Source organism: Manis javanica, chromosome 1 (assembly GCF_040802235.1).
Source record: "Manis javanica isolate MJ-LG chromosome 1, MJ_LKY, whole genome shotgun sequence".
In the NCBI taxonomy this organism is placed as follows: domain Eukaryota; kingdom Metazoa; phylum Chordata; class Mammalia; order Pholidota; family Manidae; genus Manis; species Manis javanica.
Window position 1 is genome coordinate 63988111 of NC_133156.1, and position 20273 is coordinate 64008383.

The 20273-nt window shown below is 35.3% G+C and overlaps 1 protein-coding gene across 12 annotated transcripts in view; it reads right to left on the reverse strand.

Annotated features, from left to right (window-relative positions):
* The window catches only part of FER (FER tyrosine kinase), a 461718-nt gene that overhangs the window by 399276 nt on the left and 42169 nt on the right, over nt 1-20273 (reverse strand). For 11 of the 12 annotated variants that reach the window (XR_012129973.1, XM_073233126.1, XM_037011947.2 and 8 more), the window contains 2 exons: nt 15579-15752; nt 1074-1173 (listed from right to left, as the gene is read on the reverse strand). The exons of the other annotated variant lie outside the window; for it this stretch is intronic. Coding sequence is in view for 10 of the 11 variants with exons in the window: in XM_073233126.1 (XP_073089227.1) it covers nt 1074-1173; nt 15579-15752 (274 nt within the window). In the remaining variant the exon portion in view is untranslated. The remainder of the gene's footprint in view (nt 1-1073; nt 1174-15578; nt 15753-20273) is intronic. 12 annotated transcript variants of the gene reach the window in all.

Consider the following 20273-nt stretch of genomic DNA (forward strand, 5'->3'; position numbering starts at 1 on the left):
GTGGAGACGAGGAGAGGGGTAAACAACGTATATGCTGGAAGATGGAGAGGAGAAAGGAGAGCAAGGGAAGGAAAGGAAGGAACGAATAGAAGGAAGGAGACTGAGGAACACAGAGGAGAAACAGGAAGAAGAGAGGGAAAAGAGACAGAAAGGGAAGAAGGAAGGGGGAAGAGGGCACTGCATCTAAACCAGTATCTCTTCTAGTCTCCCGGGAATAATAACAGAAACGCAGCCTTTTCACTGTGAAAAACAGATCCAAATACATGAGCTATTTACTTCATTTATCTCTACAAAATAACAATATATAACAAGTAAAAGACAAAGAGAAACGTAAATTTAATAATCAAAAGAAAATAGAGTTTCTAAGAAAGGTTATATTTTGTCAGGCAGACATTTTTTGTAAAAAACTACAACTTCTATAATATAAAAAAAATCTAAATATGAAGACCACTTAGTCATATTTTAAAACTATAGCCATAAATCTCTGTTTGAGACATAAATAATAGGCCTCACTTTCCATTTACTTCCAAAGATTCTTACGAAAACTTGAGGACAGTACAGACACACAAAACTAAGCGAACAAAGCAAAATAATGCTATAAAATGGTGTTGCAGTTTTAATGGCTTTTAAATACTTCAGATAAAAGGGAGATTTTAAAAGACTTCTAAGCAAATACAACCTTATTTTTCTTATTTAGTACTCAATAATTAAATAAGTAAATCAGATGCTAGAGAGAAAACTTTACACATTCCTTCATTCTATCAGAAGTGCTATATAATTCCATTTAGTATGAACTATTCAAACATACTAATGAACTAATCAAAATATTGAGGTCTCAGTGTCCTCTTTCTTATGTATAAAACAAAGACAAAAATAATTTTAAAAGACTGCATCATTTTTAAAAACAAAAACTTAGAAAGACATTACATGGTTTAAAAATTAGTCTATTTTGGCTTACTTTAATATTTTTAAAAATGTGAGTTGGTCTAAGTGGAATCATTCCACTACATATAACTTTCAAATGATAGGAATAAAAATCACTAAAATAAGCATTCTTCATAATTTTGCCATACCTTTAGCTAAAGCTTCCTTATATTTCTCTTTGGCAGAATTCATTTCTTTTATTAATTGTCTATAGCTGGATTTTAATTTCTCTAGTTCTGTCTTTGTAACCTGTCAAAAAAAAAGAAATGCAAAAACAAATTTTAAACGCTTAAATTTACATTGGTCAAGAACTTAAGTTCCAAAGCAGTAATTGATGTGCATTTTATTACTCTGTGTCAGAGTTGCTCTTTAATACAGTTACAGACAATAAAATAAAAATTAGTTTAGAAATTAGTGATAAATTCAATAGCATATTAAAAAAGAAAAATATTTCTTAAAAAGAACATATCAAGAAATAGTGTGCTATCATCTAAGTTTTAGAGCTCAATATATTAATTTGCAGTGTACAGAAATATTTTCTCTAATAAAAAAGCTAATTTAAATATTTGTTTTAATTACACAGAGTAACTTTGAGTTGTCATAATTCACCATTTCTAACATGATTCCTTTTTTTGGACACTGTAACATTTCTGAAAAGAAGATGCAACTAACCATCATTGTTGGCCAGGCAGCAATCACAACAGTCACCACACACATGCATGGACTTGGTTATTATTTCTACAAAAGACTAGACAAACTCAAATACTTGACTCTACAGTCAAAAAGCCATTTAAATAGCATTTAAGGAAAAAATAAGAGTCCTAAATGGTATATGAAAAATTTCTAATATACCTTCTGAAAAGACTAAGCAATCAGACGCATCAAAAACTTGCAAAAGGGGTGTAAACTTGGAAGAAAATTGCAGAGCCCATTTTTAACAAACTCTGTATCACTGATGTTCTTGATGGCAGGAAGGATGACAATGTGTAAATAGAATTATCAACAACTGTGATTTAGGTATGAATGAGTTAGAATCATTCCCTTAAAAAAAAAAAACCTCACTTACGGGGATAGTAGTACAGCATGGAGAATATAGCCAATGATTCTGTAACATCTCTCTTCGTTGACAGTATTTACACTAGTAGGGAGGAGAATTTAATAATATGGGTAACTGTTGAACCACTGTGCTATAATTTGAAACCAGATTATTGAAATCAGATTATTTTCTTAGTGGACTTTTAAGAGTTCTTTGTATATCTTAGGTAACAGTTCTTTATCAGATATGTCTTTGGCAAATATTTTCACCCACTCTATGGCTCATCTCCTCATTCTTTTGACATAGCATTTTACAGAGTAGAAGTTTTTAATTTTGATGAAGTCCAGCTTATCAACGATTTATTTCATGGATTGTGCCTTTGTTACTGTACCTAAAGTCTCCTTATACCCAAAGTCATATAGATTTCTTCCTATGTATCCTCTAGGAGCTTTACAGTTTATGTTTTCCATTTAAGTCTGTGATCCATTTTGAGTTAATTTTTGTGATGGGTGTAAGGTTTGTGTCTAGATTCATTTTTTGCATATTGATATCCACTTTCCAGCACCATCCGTTGAAAATGCTGTTTCTTTCCCTGCTGTGACTTTGCCCCTTTGCAAAAGATCAATTGACTATACTTATGTGGGTCTGTTTCTGGGGTCTCTATTTTATTCCACTGATCTGTTTGTCTACTTGTCTATTTTTCTACTATCTTTCACAAATTGATTACTGTGTCTTTATAAGAAGTCTTAAAATTAGGTACTATCACTTCTCCAACTTTGTTCTTCAGTATTCTGTTGGCTCATTCTAGGCCTTTTTCCTCTCCAGTGAACTTTAGAGTCAGTTTATCAATATCCACAAAATAACTTGCTGGGACTTTTGACTGGGATTGTGTTGAATCTATAAAGCCATTTGGAAGAACTAACATCTTCAAAATATTGAGTCTTCTCATACATGGATATGGGATATCTCTCCAACTAGTTCATCTTTGATTTCTCTCATCAGAGTTCTATCATTTGCCTTCTACAGATCTTGTATGTACTTTGTTAGATTTATACCTCTTTCATTTTTGAAGATGCTAATGTATATGGTGTTCTTTTTTAATTTCATATTCCATTTGTTCATTGCTGGTATCCACAAAAGAGATTGACTTTTGTATGTTAACACTGTATCCTGCAATCTTGGCACAATCACTTAGTTCTAAGAGTTTGCTGTTGATTCTCTTGGATTTTCCACATAGACAATAATGTCATCTTTGAACAAAGATTGCTTTATTTCTTTCCTCCCAATCACTATATCTTTTATTGCTTTTCCTGTCCTACTGCATTAGCTAAGATATCCAGTATGGCATTAAAAAATGGTGGTAAGAGGAGATATCCTTGCTTTGCTCCTGATCTTAGTGGGGAAGCTTCATGTTTCTCATCAATAAATATCTTATCTGTAGGTCTTTGGTAGATAATCTTTATCAAGTTAGGGAAGTTCCCCTCTATTACTAGTTTACTGAGAGTTTTTATCACTAATGGGTGCTGAATTTCGTCAAATACTTTTTCTCCATCTATTCCTATGCTCATGTGATTTTCCTTTTTTAGTCTGTTGATGTGACAGATTCCATTAACTGATTTTCAAATGCTGAATCAAGTTTGTATATCTGAGATAAACCACATTTAGTCATGGAATATAATTCTTTTTGCACATTGTTGGATTCAATTACCAAATAATTTAAGGATTTTTGCATCTATGTTCATGAGAAATATTGGTCTGTACTTTTCTTTTCTCCTCATGTCTTTGGTTTTGTTGTTAGGTACTAGGCTGTCCTCATAGAATGAGTTAGGAAGTCTCCCTCTGTTCCTTTTACTGAAAGAAAAAATTTAAAGAAAATTGATATAATTTCTCTCTTAAATGTTGAATAGACTTCACCAGTGAAGCCTTCTAAGCCTGAAGCCATTTGACTCTGGTACTTTGTTTTGGAAAATTATTAATACTTTAATAGATATGTGCCTACTCACATTTTCTGTATCTCCTTTTATAAGTTTTAGCAGATTGTGCCCTTCATGTGATTGGCCCATTTATCCTAGGTTATCAAATTTGTGGGCACAGAGTTGTTCATAGTATTCCTTCATTATCCACTTAATATGCATGGAATACAAAATGATGTCCTCTCTTTCACTTGTGATATTAGTAATTTGTACCTGCACTTTTTTTGTTGTTAGTTGGCCTGGCTAGAGATAGTTAGAGGTTTATTGATTTTATTGGTATTTTCAAAGAACCAGCTTTTAATTATGTGGATTTCTTCAATACTGATTTAATGCTTTCATTTTCATTGACTCCTGCTCTAATTTTTATTATTTCTTTTTTTCTGTTTACTTTGGACCTGATATCATCTTCTTTTCCTATTGTCCTAGGTGGAAGCTTAGATGATTGATTTTTGTTCTTCTTTTCTAAAAAATGCATTCAAAGCTATAAGTTTCCCTCTGAGCCCTGTTTTTCTTGCATCTCACAAATTTTGATAGTTTTATTTTCATTTTCATTTAGTTCATATATTTTTATTTTTCTTGAGTTTTTTTCTTTGATCCATTTGTCATTTAGAAGTGTGTTGTTCGATATCCAAGTATCTGGGAATTTTCCAGCTATCTTCCTATCACTGATTTCTAGTTTAATTCCATTATGGTCTCAAAGTAGACATTATATGATTTCTCTTCCTTTAAATTTATGAAAGTGTAATACATGGTTTAGAATGTGGTCTATCTTGTTGAATGTTTCATATGACTTGAGAAAAATGTGTATTCTACTGTCGTGGGATGAAGTAGTCTACAGATACTCATAATGTCTAGCTGATTGATGGTATTATTAAGTTCAACTATGCCTTTACTGATTTTCTTGCTGCTGGATTTGTCCATTTTTGACTGGGAGTAGGGAGAAGGGGAGAGGAACTATTAAGTCATCAACTCTAATATAAGATTCATCTATTTCTCCTTGCAATTCTATCAGTTTTTGCAGTTCTGTCAGCATTTTGACATTATGTTGTTAGGCACATGCACATTAAGGACTGTATGTTTTCTTGGAGAACTGACCCCTTTATCATTATGTAATTCATATCTTTTCTCCATCAATGTACTGTTAACCTATATGTATCTTTACATAAAAACTGAGTTTCTCCTTAACAACATATAGTTGGGTCTTATTTTCTGATCCACTCTGACAATCAGCCTTTTAACTGGTTCTTTTAGAACACTGATCTTCAAAGTAATTACAGATATACCTGGATTAATATCTACCATATTTGTTACTATTTCCTAGTTGTTACCCTTGTTATTTGTTCCTAGTTTTCTCTCCCACTCTTTTTCAGTATTTTGGGTTTTAACTGAATATTTTATATGACTCTGTTTTCTTTTTTTTTTAATTCATTTTGTTATCATTAATCTACATGATACAATAATTACATGAAGAATATTATATTTACTAAGCTTCCCCCTTCACCAACGCCCTGCTACAAACCCCATTACAGTCACTGTCCATCAGCGTAGTAACATGATATACAGTCACTACTTGTCTTCTCTGCATTGCACATCACTCCCTAAGCCTCCACCCATATCATACATGCTAATCATAAGGCCTCCTTTCTATTTCCCCCCCCTTATCCCTCCCTTCCCACCCATCCTCCCAGGTCCCTACGCCTTTGGTAACTGTTAGTCCTTTCTTGGGTTCTGTGATTCTGCTGCTGTTTTGTTCCTTCAGTTTTCCCTTTGTTCTTATATTCCACATATGAGTGAAATCATTTGGTACTTGACTTTCTCTGGCTAGCTTATTTCACTGAGCATAATACCCTCTAACTCCATCCATGTTGTTGCAAATGGTAGGATCTGTTTTTTTCTTATGGCTGAATAATATTCCATTGTGTATATGTACCACACCTTCTTTATCCATTCATCTACTGATGAACACTTAGGTTGCCTCCATTTCTTGGCTATTGTAAATAGTGCTGCGATAAACATAGGGGTGCATCTGTCTTCTTCAAACAGGGCAGCTACATTCTTAGGGTAAATTCGTAGGAGTGAAATTCCTAGGTCAAATGGTATTTCTAGTTTGAGTTTTTTGAGGAACCTCCATACTGCTTTCCACAATGGTTGAACTAATTTACATTCCCACCAGCAGTGTAGGAGGGTTCCCCTTTCTCCACAACTTCGCCAACATTTGTTGTTGTTTGTCTTTTGGATGGTGGCGATCCTTACTGGTGTGAGGTGATATCTCATTGTGGTTTTAATTTGCATTTCTCTGATGACTAGCGATGGGTAGCATCTTTTCATGTGCCTGTTGGCCATCTGAATTTCTTCTTTGGAGAACTGTCTGTTCATCTCCTCTGCCCATTTTTTTATTGGATTATTGGCTTTTTGTTTGTTGAGGTGCGTGAGCTCTTTATATATATTGGATGTCAACCCTTTATCAGACCTGTCTTTTATGAATATATTCTCCCATACTGAAGGGTACCTTTTTGTTCGATTGATGGTGTCCTTTGCTGTACAGAAGCTTTTCGTCTTGATATAGTCCTACTTGTTCATTTTTGCTTTTGTTTCCCTTCCCTGGGGAGATATGTTCATGAAGAAGTCACTCATGTTTATATCCAAGAGATTTTTGCCTATGTTTTTTTCTAAGAGTTTTATGGTTTCATGACTTACATTTAGGTCTTTGATCTATTTAGAATTTACTTTTGTGTATGGGGTTAGACAGTGATCCAGTTTCATTCTCTTACATGTAGCTGTCCAGTTTTGCCAGCACGATCTGTTGAAAAGACTGTCATTTTCCCATTGTATGCCCATGGCTTCTTTATCATATATTAATTGACCATATATGTTTGGGTTAATGTCTGGAGTCTCTATTCTGTTCCACTGGTCTGTAGCTCTGTTCTTGTGCCAGTACCAAATTATCTTGATTACTGTGGCTTTGTAGTAGAGCTTGAAGTTGGGGAGCAAGATCCCCCCCCACTTTATTCTTCTTTCTCAGGATTGCTTTGGCTGTTTGGGGTCTTTGGTGTTTCCATGTGAATTTTAGAACTATTTGTTCCAGGTCATTTAAGAATGCTGTTGGTAATTTGAGAGGGATTGCATAAAATCTGTAGATTGCTTTGGGCAGGATGGCCATTTTGATGATATTAATTCTCCCTAGCCAAGAGCATGGGATGAGTTTCCATTTGTTAGTGTCCTCTTTAATTTCATTGTCCTCTTTAATTTCACCTAAGTGTCTTATAGTTTTCAGGGTATATGTCTTTCACTTCCTTGGTTAGGTTTGTTACTAAGTATTTTATTCTTTTTTATGTAATTCTTTTGAATGGAATTGTTTTCCTGATTTCTCTTTCTTTTAGTTCATTGGTAGTGTATAGGAAAGCCACAGATTTCTGTGTGTTAATTTTGTATCCTTCAACTTTGCTGTATTCTGATATCACTTCTAGTAGTATTGGAGTGGACTCTTTAGGGTTTTTTTATGTACAATATCATGTCATCTGCAAATAGTGACAGTTTAACTTCTTCTTTACCAATTTGGATTGGTGGTATTTCTTCGTTTTGTCTAATTTCCATGGCTTGGACCTCCAGTACTATGTTGAATATCAGTGGGGAGAGTGGGCATCCCTGTCTTGTTCCCGATCTCAGAGGAAAAGCTGTGGGTTTATCATATATGGCCTTTATTATGTTGAGGTACTTGCCCTCTATACCCATTTTGCTGAGGGTTTTTATCATGAATGGATGTTGAATTTTGTCAAATGCTTTTTCAGCATCTATGGAGATGATCATGTGGTTTTTGTCCTTCTTTTTGTTGATGATGTGGATGGATTTTTTAATGTTGTACCATCCTTGCATCCCTGGGATGAATTCCAGTTGCTCATGGTGTGTGATCCTTTTGATGTATTTTAGAATTCAGTTTGCTAATATTTTGTTGAGTATTTTTGCATCTATGTTCATCAGGGATATTGGTCTGTAATTTTCTTTTTTGGTGGGGTCTTTGCCGTGTTTTGGTCTTAGGGTGATGTTGGCTTCATAGAATGAGTTTGGGAGTATTCCCTCCTCTTCTATTTTTTGGAAAACTTTAAGGAGAATGGGTATTATATCTTCTCTGTATGTCTGATAAAATTTGAGGTAAATCCATCTGGCCCATGGGTTTTGCTCTTGGGTAGTTTTTTGATTACCACTTCAATTTCATTGCTGGTAATTGATTTGTTTAGATTTTGTGTTTCTTCCTTGGTCAGTCTTGGAAGGTTGTATTTTTCTAGGAAGTTGTCCATTTCTTCTAGGTTTTCCAGCTTGTTAGCATATAGGTTTTCATAGTAGTCTCTAATAATTCTTTGTATTTCTGTGGGGTCCGTTATGATGTTTCCTTTCTCATTTCTGATTCTGTTGATGTGTGTTGATTCTCTTTTTCTCTTAATAAGTCTGGCTAGAGGCTTATCTATTTTGTTTATTTTCTCAAAGGACCAGCTCTTGGTTTCATTGATATTTTTCTATTGTTTTATTCTTCTCAATTTTATTTATTTCTTCTCTGATCTTTATTATGTCCCTCCTTCTGCTGACTTTAGCCCTTATTTGTTCTTCTTTTTCCAATTTTACTAATTGTGATGTTAGACTATTCATTTGGGTTTGTTCTTCCTTTTTGAAATATGCCTGGATTGCTATATACTTTCCTCTTAAGACTGCTTTTGTGGCATCCCACAAAATTTTTTTTTTGTGTTGGGGGTTTTGTGTTATTGTCATTTGTTTCCATATATTGCTTGATCTCTATTTTAATTTGTTCATTGATCCATTGATTATTTAGGAGCATGTTGTTAAGCCTCCATGTGTTTGTGGGCATTTTTGCTTTCTTTGTACAATTTAGTTCTAGTTTTATACCTTTGTGGTCTGAAAAGTTGATTGGTTGAATTTCAGTCTATTTGAATTTACTGAGGCTCTTTTTGTGGCCTACTATGTGGTCTATTCTGGAGAATGCTCCATGTGCACGTGAGAAGAATGCGTATTCTGTTGCTTTTGGGTGTAAAGTTCTATAGATGTCTATTAGGTCCAACTGTTCTAATGTGTTGTTCAGTGCCTCTGTGTCCTTACTTATTTTCTGTCTGGTGTATCTGTCCTTTGGAGTGAATGGTGTGTTGAAGTCTCCTAGAATGAATGCATTGCAGTCTATTTCCTCCTTTAGTTCTGTTAGTATTTGTTTCACATATGCCAGTGCTCCTGTGTTGGCTGCATATATATTTATAATGGTTATATCCTCTTGTTGGACTGAGCCCTTTATCATTATGTAATGTTCTTCTTTATCTCTTGTTACTTTCTTTGTTTTGAAGTCTATTTTGTCTGATACTAGTACTGCAACACCTGCTTTTTTATCCCTGTTGTTTACATGAAATATCTTTTTCCATCTGTTGATTTTTAGTCTGTGCATGTCTTTGCGTTTGAGGTGAGTCTCTTGTAAGCAGCATATAGATGGGTCTTGTTTTTTTATCCATTCAGTGACTCTATGACTTTTGACTGGTTCATTCAGTCCACTTACATTTAGGGTGATTATCGATAGGTATGTACTTATTGCCATTGCAGGCTTTAGATTCATGCTTACCAAGGGTCAAGGATAATTTCCTTACTATCTAATAGTCTATCTTAACTCACTTAGTATGCTGTTACAAACACAATCTAAAGGTTCTTTTCTGTTTCTCCTCCTTTTTCTTCCTTCTCCATTCTTTATATATTAGGTATCATATTCTGAACTTTTTGTCTATCCCTTGATTGACTTTGGGGATAGTTAATTTAATTTTGTATTTGCTTAGTAATTAGCTGTTCTACTTTCTTTACTGTGGTTTTCCTCTGATGACAGTTATTCAACCTTAGGAATACTTCCATCTACAGCAGTCCCTCTCAAAATAGACTGTAGAGATGGTTTGTGGGAGGTAAATTCTCTAAGCTTTTGCTTATCTGCAAATTGTTTAATCCCTCCTTCAAATTAAATGATAATCTTGCCAGATAAAGTAATCTTAGTTCCAGGCCCTTCTACTTCATGGCATTAAATACATAATGCCACTCCCTTCTGGCCTGTAAGGTTTCTGCTGAGAAGTCTGATGTTAGCCTGATGTGCTTTCCTTTGTATGTGATCTTATTTCTGTCTCTGGCTGCTTTTAACAGTCTGTCCTTATCCTTGATCTTTTCCATTTTAAGTACTAAGTGTCTTGGTGTTGTCTTCCTTTGGTCCCTTGTGTTGGGAGATCTGTGGTTCTCCATGACCTGAGACACTATCTCCTTCCCCAGATTGGGGAAGTTTTCAGCAACTACCTCCTCAAAGACACTTTCTATCCCTTTCTCTCTTCTTCTTCTGGTATCCCTATAATGCGAATATTGTTTCATTTGGTTTGGTCACACAGTTCTCTCAATATTCTTTCATTCATAGAGATCCTTTTTGCTCTCTGTGCCTCAGCTTCTTTGTATTTCTCTTCTCTAGTTTCTATGCCATTTATCATGTCCTCCACTGTATCCAACCTGCTTTTAATACCCTCCATCATGCTCTTCAACGACTGGATCTCCGACCTGAATTCATTCCTGAGTTCTTGGCTGTCTTTCCGTACCTCCATTGGCATGTTGATGATTTTAATTTTGAATTCCCTTCAGGAAGAGTCACAAGGTCGTTATCATTTAAATCTTTCTCGGGAGTTGTATTAATAATTTTACTCTGGACCTGGTTTCTTTGGCATTTCATATTTGTATATGGCTCCCTCTAGTGTCCAGAAGCTCTATTCTGGAGCTGTTCAGCCCCTGAAGCAATGTCTGGGGTTGCTGGGGAGCGGTATTGGTGCCTGGGGGGAGGAAAAAGCTGTTCCCTGCTTCCCAGCTGCTGTGCCTGTCTCCACTGTCTGAAACAGTGGGCTGAGCACACAGTTATAAGTTTTTGTCCCAGAGAAGCCAGATATGGATTGCTGCTTTCCACAAGCAGCCAGAATCCCAGTCTCCCCAGGAACTCCACCTGTCCCACCTTTCCAACCCCATAATCAGAAGAGTATAATGAAAGCACCATGAAATGTAGGTTTGTGCTCCCAGCGCAGATCTCTGGAGCTAGGTATTCAGCAGTCCCAAGCCTTCCACTCCCTCCCTGCTCAGTTTCTCTTCCTCTCACTGGTGAGCTGGGGTGGGGAAATGGCTCGGTTCCCACCAAGCCACAGCTCTGGTACGTTACCCTGTTCGGGGAGGTCTGCTCTTTTCTCCAGGAGTATGCAGTCTGGTGCCGTCCTTTTTCCTGTTGCTCTCTCAGGATTAGTTGCGCCAACTATATTTTCTAATTGTATCCAGTTTTAGGAGGAAGTCTCTGTCTCCCCTCTCATGCCGCCATCTTTTTGTCTGTTTTCTTTTATTTATTAGCATATCAGTTATACTTTTTTTTTACTTTCTTTAGTGGCTGCCCTACAGTTTGCAATATACATTTATAACTAATCTAAGCCTACATTAAAAAAAAAACAGTAGTATACTACATCACAGTAGTGTGAGCACCTTACAATAACAAAAAATCCTAATTCCTCCTTCCCATTCCTTGTATCATTGTTGTCATTACTTTAAGTTATATATAAGTACATTTAACATATACATTATATAGATATATACACACATACACGAACACAAGCCATATACAGGACTGCAGACAATCAAATACACTGTTGCTATTATTTTCAATAAACTTTTATCCATTAGACCAATTAACAATTAGAAAAATAAGTCTTTATCTTCACTCATTCCTTCCTAACACTCTTCTTTATGTAGATCTGAGTTTGTGACCTATATCATTTTCTTTCTCAGTCTCCTGGCAACAAATTCCCTCAATTTTTGTTTGCCTGAGAAAGACTTTATTTTTCCTTCACTTTTAAAAGATAATTTCACAGGGTACAGAATTCAGAGATGGTGTTTTATCTCTCAACATGTTAAATATTTCATTCTACTTTCTTATGGCTTATATGGTTTCCAAGAAGTCAAATGTAAATCTCATATTCATTCTACTGTAGGCAGAGTGCTTTTTAACTCTGGCTTCTTTCAGGACTTTATCTTTGTTTTTCTGTAGTTTGAAATTGATATTCCCAGGTATAGTTTTTATATTCATTTGTTCTGCTTGGTGTTCTCTGAGCTTCTTGGATCTGTGTTTTGGTGTCTGACATATTTGGTAAAATTCTCAGTCATTATTATTTCAAATATTTATTCTGTACCTTCTCTCATCTTCTGGTATTCCCATTACACATATATTACCCCTTTTGTAGTTGTCCCACAATTCTTGAATATGCTGTTGATTTTCTATCTGTCTTTATTCTCTTTGCTTCTCAGTTTTCAAGATTTCTATTGATATATGCTCATGTTCAGAGATTCTTTCCTCAGTTGTGTCCAGTCTCCTAATAAGCACATCAAAGTCATTCTTTACTTCTGTTACAGTGTTCTTGATCTCTAGCATTTCATTTTAGTTCTTTCTTAGGATGTCTATCTGTCTACTTACACTATCTATCTGTTCTTGCATGCTGTCACTTCATCCATTAGGACCCCTACAATATTATTCCTAGTTGTTTTTAATTCCCAGTCTGACAGTTCTAAATCCTTACTATCTCTGGTTCTCATGCTTGCTTTGTCTCTTCCAACTGTGTTTTTTGCTTTTTGGTATACCAAGTCATGTTTTCTTGACTGCCAGACATAATTATTGGGTAAAAGAAACTGATGTAAATAGGCCTTTACTAATATGGTGATAAGCTTTCAGGGAAGGGGAAGTGTTTTCTGGTCCCGTGATTAGGTCTGTCTTTTACTGAGCCTGTGCCTCTGTGAACTTTACATGTGCTTCTCAGTCCCCACTCCCACTTACATGGGACAAGATGGTAGAGTGGGATGGAGTTGGATTTTTCTCTTCCCCCAAATCAATTAGGCTATGGTTAACAATTTTCACTGAAGGCAAATTTTGTTAAGAACAGAATGCTCTGGCATTGTCAAAATAGTTCCTTTCCCCTCCTGAAGCCAGGAGCATGAGATTCTTCCCTAACATTCACTGTGAGAACCTGGCAGACACCTGGAAGGTAAAACTCACAAAAGTGTGGAAGCCCCTGAGGATCCTCCCAGAGTTTTTAATTGTAGGAGTTGTCCACAATGAGTATCCAGAATTTATCAGTTATTGTTGAGGTTTTCCTACACCCAGCACTGGTTCCTCAAGAGGTTGAGGCTCTGAAAAACTGTGATTCTCTGTGTTCACTTGTCAGTCTCTCCCCCTTTGGGGGCAACCACTTGCCCTGTGATCTGACTTCTCTTATGGACCTAAGAAGAGTTGTTGATTTTTCATTTTGTTCAGCTTTCACTTGTTAGGGTGGAGTGACAACTTGCAAAATTTCCTACATGCCAGGCTAGAAACTGGAAGTCTTAACTTTTGAAGTTTGTTAAGAAACCAATTTATTGTTCTTCAAACTGCAAAGTAATAACAAAAAGCAAGTATTTATCTTGTCTCTCCTATGTGAATTATACCTCATTGTAACCAAATAATTGATTTAGGACAAATTTTATTGAAAAATCCTACTAACAATTGTTAGGAATGATATAAGTAAAACATTGCCATTTTACAACCCCCACTGAAAATAATGGATCTAAGCAGTGAACAGAATTGTTTCTAAAACAATTTTGTTTCACTAAATGAAAGACTGAAGGGAAACTGTCTAATAAATTAAAATCTACTCAAACAGGATGGCAACATAAGAATCTATCACTCAGGTTTAACATCACAAAAAGAATAACAAGTAGATATTACATATGTCCTGATATGAAACAACAGAAAAGTCTACACCAGCACCTATGATGTAGTCTTGCACAAAAGAAACAGCCAGAATTTTATCAATGCTCTTGTGCTTTTTCACACACAACAATACTAGTATATACAGCAGTAATATTACTTTTTTCAGGTTCCTGTACAGATTTCAATATGTGGGGGTAGGTAGAGGGAGGCTCTGCATGCACACAACGCTGAGCAATTCTAGAACACCAGCAGCCTCAATTCTGATGCTATCTGCCTGGAGACAGCACCAGATTCCCCAGGTTGAGGGCTCCGTTCATCAAGACTGCCCTCTACTCCCTACCCTAGATGACAGTCACGAGCACCTGTACTTCTGACCACCCAACTAAGATTGGAGGTTCCAATGACCTCCCCCTTAGATTCAGTTACTTTGCTAGAGAGCTCACAAAACTCAGGAAAACATTTACATTTACCAGTTTAATAAAGGATACCATAGAGGATACAAGTTAACAGCCAAATGAAAAAATACATAGGGCGAGGTCCCAAATAAAGGAGCCTCTAGCCTCATGGAGCTTGGAGCATGGCTCAATGGCATGTGGAAGCATTCTGGTTCCCCAAGCATGGAAGCTCTCTCTGGCAGAGAAGCAGGATGCAAGAAAGAGATATGGTCTTCTCATAGGTTTTTGTAAGAAGTCAAGTTATTGCAGAGTCAAAACTGATGAAATCACTGGTCATTGGCTGATTCAACCTACATCCCCCACCCTTGGGTGGGGTCCAAAAGTCTCCCATTTCACATATAGGGCTCTGAAGTGTTTTCAGGAACTATGGATGAAGACCAAACATACCTGGGAAATATATATTTGGTCATCTGACTAACCAAATACTTATTTCTTATAATTCATTATATTGCACCTCTACATCTAACTTTCAGTTTACAGGAAAATTGGAGGATGAAGTAATATATGAAATCACATCACAAAATGCTAACAGCAAAATCCAAATTAAAGGAAACTCAATTCTATAGTTTCTTCCATACATAAATGTCACTTTTAAAGGGCAGAGGGAAAGGAACCTATACATTAAGAGAGAATTATTCAAATGCAATGCATCGGCCATGTTTGGATCATCATTCAAATGAACCAGCTATAAAAAACATTTAAATAATAATTTAAGCACAGTCAGGATATTTAATAACATTAAGAAACTATTGTTATTTTCAGGTGTGTTAATGATACTACAGTTATGGGTTTTTTTAGAGTACTTATTTTATTACCAATACAGACTAAAACATTTATGAATAAAATGATGTCTAGAATTTTCTTTAAAATGACCTAATGTAGAAGAAAAAGTAGGTAAGAGTATAGATGCAAAAAAAAAAAACCATAGACTATGTGGGTAGGTAGGTCAATGGGAGCTCATTTTATTATTTCTTTTATATATTTGAAAGATTTCATAATAAAAAATTGTAAAAAGTTATCTAGAACAGATAGATTCAATGTGAGAAAATTTAGAAAGATCCTAATTTATTCTGCCAATATTTTCATTTTCATTATGTGCATAGTATTACTAGATACAAAAAAATGTTTAATGCCTAAGAGTTATTTTCCTAAGAAAAAACATAAATTCTAGGTGGTAAGAAAATATTGCATCACAGTTTTATTGACATCAATTATTTTCTTCCACAAGAGTATATTAAATAACAGTACATTTTATAATCAATAATGCTTCATATTTACTAAAAGATGTTTTTTAGAGACTTAAAAATCTATTTCAGGAAATGACTGAATAATTTTAAAGACAAACAAGATAAAATATTTCAACAAATTTAAATATCAAATTAAAGAAAGAACTTCAAAATGAAAAGACAAACCTTGATCATCTCTGCCTCTATCTGCTGATGAACACCTATAAAACTTTTCTTCACCTGTTGCTTGTCTTTGATCATCATGGTGAGCCGGTGTAAGGGTCCAGAATTTAGGTCCTCTGCATGTGTCTTCATTATCCTACTAAGTTGTTCAGTCTGCTGAATCATAAGTAGCCAAGACTTTTAAAAAAATTTAAAGAAAATTAGCACTGTATTAGAGGTTTCCATGAGGCTGTGCTTTAAGTGTTCAGTAACTTTAAATATATAGTTCTATACAAATTACTCCATTAATATAAAAAAAGGTTTCTGAAAACTGCAATAAGTTATAAACAATACATATTTAACATATGCAACTCTAAGCACAAATGCTTCAAAATTGAGAATCAGACTATACAGAATACTAGGAAAGGAATTAAAGGAATACTTGAAAATACACACTTGCAGTCCTCATTTTAACATTTTTTATTTCTTTTTCAACACACTGATATATTGCTTCTGCTCACACCATTCAAATGCCTCAATAAGGTCACCATTTCCTAATGGTCAAATGCAACAGAAATTTACACACCGTCATTCTTAACCTGTCTCTCATCCTGCTGGTATCTCATCCTGCTGATTGACCTTACTGAATCTCTTCTTTGGCTTGCACAGCTTCTGCTTCGTATCACCCAACACACCAACTTGTCACCCACCTCTTCTGAAAAAGTCCTTCTCAATCATTGTATTCGCTCCTCTTTTTATGCTTCTTTCTTCTTTTCTAGCTATACTTTTTTTTTTTTGCTTAAGTATAATTTATATACAATCTTGTATTGGTTTCAAGTATACAGCACAGTGGCTCAACAAATACAAAAAGTATTAAATCCTCACTCCCACTAGCACAGTTACTATCTGGCAACAAAGAAAGATGTTACAGAATCACAGGCTACATTCTCCAGGATATACTATGATTCCTGAAATCAACTTATATTATGACTGAGAATTTTTGTGCTCCCTTATCCCCATCACCATCCCCACCCGCCCATTTCAACCCGTGCCCCATGATAACCACCAGTCACTTCTCAGTGGCTGAGTTTACTGCTATTTTGTTCATTTCATTTTGTTTTGTTTTTAGATTATACAAATAAGTGAAACCACCCAGCATTTGTCTTTCCCCATGTGGCTTATTTCACATAGCATAATACCCTCCTGATCCATCCATGTTGTTAAAAATGGCAGGATTTCTTTCTTTCATGGCTGAATAATATTCCATTGTGTATATGTGCCACATCTTCTTTATCCATTCATCTATTGATGGACATGTAGGCTGCTTCCATAACTTGGCTATTGTAAATACTGTGGTGATGAATATAAGGCTGGTGTGAGGTGATATCTCATTGTGGTTTTGATTTGCATTTCCCTGATGATTAATGATGTACAGTATCTTTTCATGTACCTGTTGGCCATCCATATTTCTTCTATGCAAAAATGTTTGTTCAGCTACTCCTCTTTTTAATCAGGTTATTTGTATTCTTGGTGTTGAGGCATATGAGTTCTTGGATGTTAACCCTTTATCAGATAAATTATTTATGAATATATTCTCCAAAACTATAGGTTGCCCTTTTGTTCTGTTGATAGTGTCCTTTGCTGTGCAGAGGCTTTTTAGTTTGACGTAGTTCCACTAGTTCATTTTTTTATTTTGTTTCCCTTACCCAAGGGGATTTGTCTAGAAAAAGGTGCTCATGCTTTTTGTTCAACAAATTTTTGCCTGTGTCTCCTTCTGAGAGTTTTATGTTTTCATGTTTTATATTTAGGTCTTTAATCCATTTTGAGTTTACTTTTAGGGATGGGTTAGACAGTAATCCAGTTTCATTCTCTTGCAAGTATCTGTCCAGTTTTCCAAATACCAGTTATTGAAGAGGCTGTCTTATCCCCACTGTATATTCACTCCTTTATTGTATATTAAGTGACCATATATGCATGAGTTTATATCTGGACTTTCTATTCTGTTCCACTGATTTATGGGTCTGTTCCTGTGCCAGTACCATACTTTCTGAATTACTGTAGCCTTGTAGTATACCTTGAAATCAGGGAGCATAATAACCCCAGCTTTGTTCTTTCTCGGGTTTGCTTTGGCTGTTTGGGACCTTTTGTGATCCCACATGAATTTTAGGATTCTTTACTATTTCTTTATTGTTTTTGGTTTTGTTTATTTGTGTATTCTCTCTTTCTTTCTTGGTAAGTCTGGCTAGGAGTTTGTTTATTTTGTTATTTTCTCAAAGAACCAGCCCTTGGTTTCATTGTTTACTTCTTCTCTATTTTGTTTATTTCTGCTCTTAACTTTATTATGCCCCTCCTTCTACTAACTTTGTGTTTCATTTGTTCTTCTTCTAGTTTGTTTGCGAGTTTAGACTCTTTTTCGGGATTGTTATTTTTTCTTGAGGTAGGCCTGTATTGCTATGTAGTTTCCTTTTATAACAGCTTTTGTGGCATCCCACATATTTTGAACTGTTGAATTTTTGTTTTCATTTGTCTCCATGAATTGCTTGATTTCTTCTTTGATTTGTTCACTGATCCACTGATTATTTAGAAACATGCTGTTTAGCCTCCATGTGTCTGTTTTTTGTTTTCTTCATGTAATTTATTTCTAATATCACAACTCTGTGCTCTGTGAAGTTCCTTAGCACAGATTCAAACTTTTTCAACTTACTGAAGGTCTTTTTGTGTCCTAAAATGTGACCTATTCAGAAAAATGTTTCATGTACACTTGAGAAGAATGTGTATCCTGCTGCTTTTGGGTGGAATGTTCTATAGATATCCTGTTAAGTCCATCTGATCTACTGTGTCGTTACACAGCACCTGTTTCCTTATTTATTGTCTGTCTGGTTGATTTTTCCATTGAAGTAAGTAGTGTGTTAAAAGTCCCCTAATATGACTGACTTGCAGTCTATTTCTCCATTTAGTTCTGTTAGAATTACATATTTAGGTGCTCCTATGTTGAGTACACAGATATTTATAATCGCTATAACTTCCTGTTTGACAGATTCCTTTATCATTATGTAATGTCCTTCTTTTCTTTTGCTACTTTCTAGGTTTTGAAATATATTTTTCTGATACAAGTACTAAAACTCCTGCTTCTTTCTCCCTATTATTTGAGTGAAATATCTTCTTCCATCTCTTCACTTACAGTCTATGTATGTCTTTAGGTCTGAAATGAGTCTCTTGCAGGCAGCATACAGATGGGTCTTGTTTCTTATCCATTCTGCTACCCTCTGTCTTTTGATTGGTGTATTCAATCCATTTACATTTAAGGTAGTTATAGTATGTACTTATTACCATTTTATTGTTTTCTTATTTTTATAGTTCCCCTCTTTTCATTTCCTCCACTCCTATATTCTTCTCTTGTAATTTAATAGTTTTGTTTAGTACTGCTACTGGATTGTGTGTATGTGTGTATGTGTGTGTGGGGGGGTGTCTATTATAAGCCTGTGGTTACTCTAAGGTTCACAGATAATGTCCCAAATATACCACAGTCTTTGTTAAGTTGATGGTCACTCTATTTCAAACACAGTTTAAAAGTACTTTTTTCTTCTTCTTCTTACCCCACCACACTTTATGTATTAGATGTCACCATCTGCACTTTTTATGTATCCCATGACTGATTTTTTATATAGCTGATTTACTACTTGTTTTAACTTAATACTAGCTTAGTCAGTAATTTGTCTACTACCTTTACTGTGAGTTTTCACTGATGAAAACTATTTTAGCTGAAGAACATTTCCATCTACATAAGCCCCTTTAATGTATCCTATAAGGCCAGTATAGCAGTGGTGAATTCTTTTAACTTTCCTTTAACTGGGAAACTTTTAATTTCTCCTTCAATTCTGAATGATAACCTTTCTGAGTAGAGGATTCTTGGTTGAATTTTCTTCTGTTTCAATAGATTAAATATTTCATGCCACTCTGTTTTGGCCTGTAAAGTTTCTGCTGATAGCCTGATGCAGTTTCTCTTACAAGTAATTTTTTTTTTCTCTCTGGCTGCTTACAATATCCTCTAGTTATTCTTAACCTTTGTCACTTTAATTATTATATATCTTGGTGTTGTCTTACTGGGTTTCCTTTTGTTTGGGCTTCTCTGCACTTTTGAAGACCTGGGTGTCTATTTCTTTCTCCAGATTGGGGAAGTTTACAGCAATTTTTTTCTTCAAAGAGACTTTCTACCCCTTTTTCTCTCTCTCCTCCTCTGGTACACTCCAATTACAAGAATATTGTTTCATTTGGAGTTGTCACACAGCTCTTTTAGCACCCCCTCATTTCCAGAGTGCCTTTTTTGCTTCTGTTCCTCAGCTTTGTTGTTTTCCTGTTCTCTAATTTCCATACTACTGATTGTCTCCTTTAGTTGCAGCAATCTATTATTCATCCCCTCCATTGTAGATTTTATTTCAATTAGTTTTGTTCATCAGTGAGTGGCTCTTTTTCAGCTCTTCTCTCTCTTTGTTGAAGTCCTCCATGAGATCATCAACACTTTTCCACAGATTAGAGAGCATATTTATGAATGTTAGTTTTGAAATCTTTATAAAGAAGATTGATGTTCTCCATTTCATTTAGCCCTCTTTCCAGTGTCACATCCTGTTTTGTTTGTAACATATTCCTCTGCCTCCTCATTTTGTCAGGGTTTCTGCATTTCTTCACTTCTTTGAGATAGATCTGCTATGCCTCCCATTG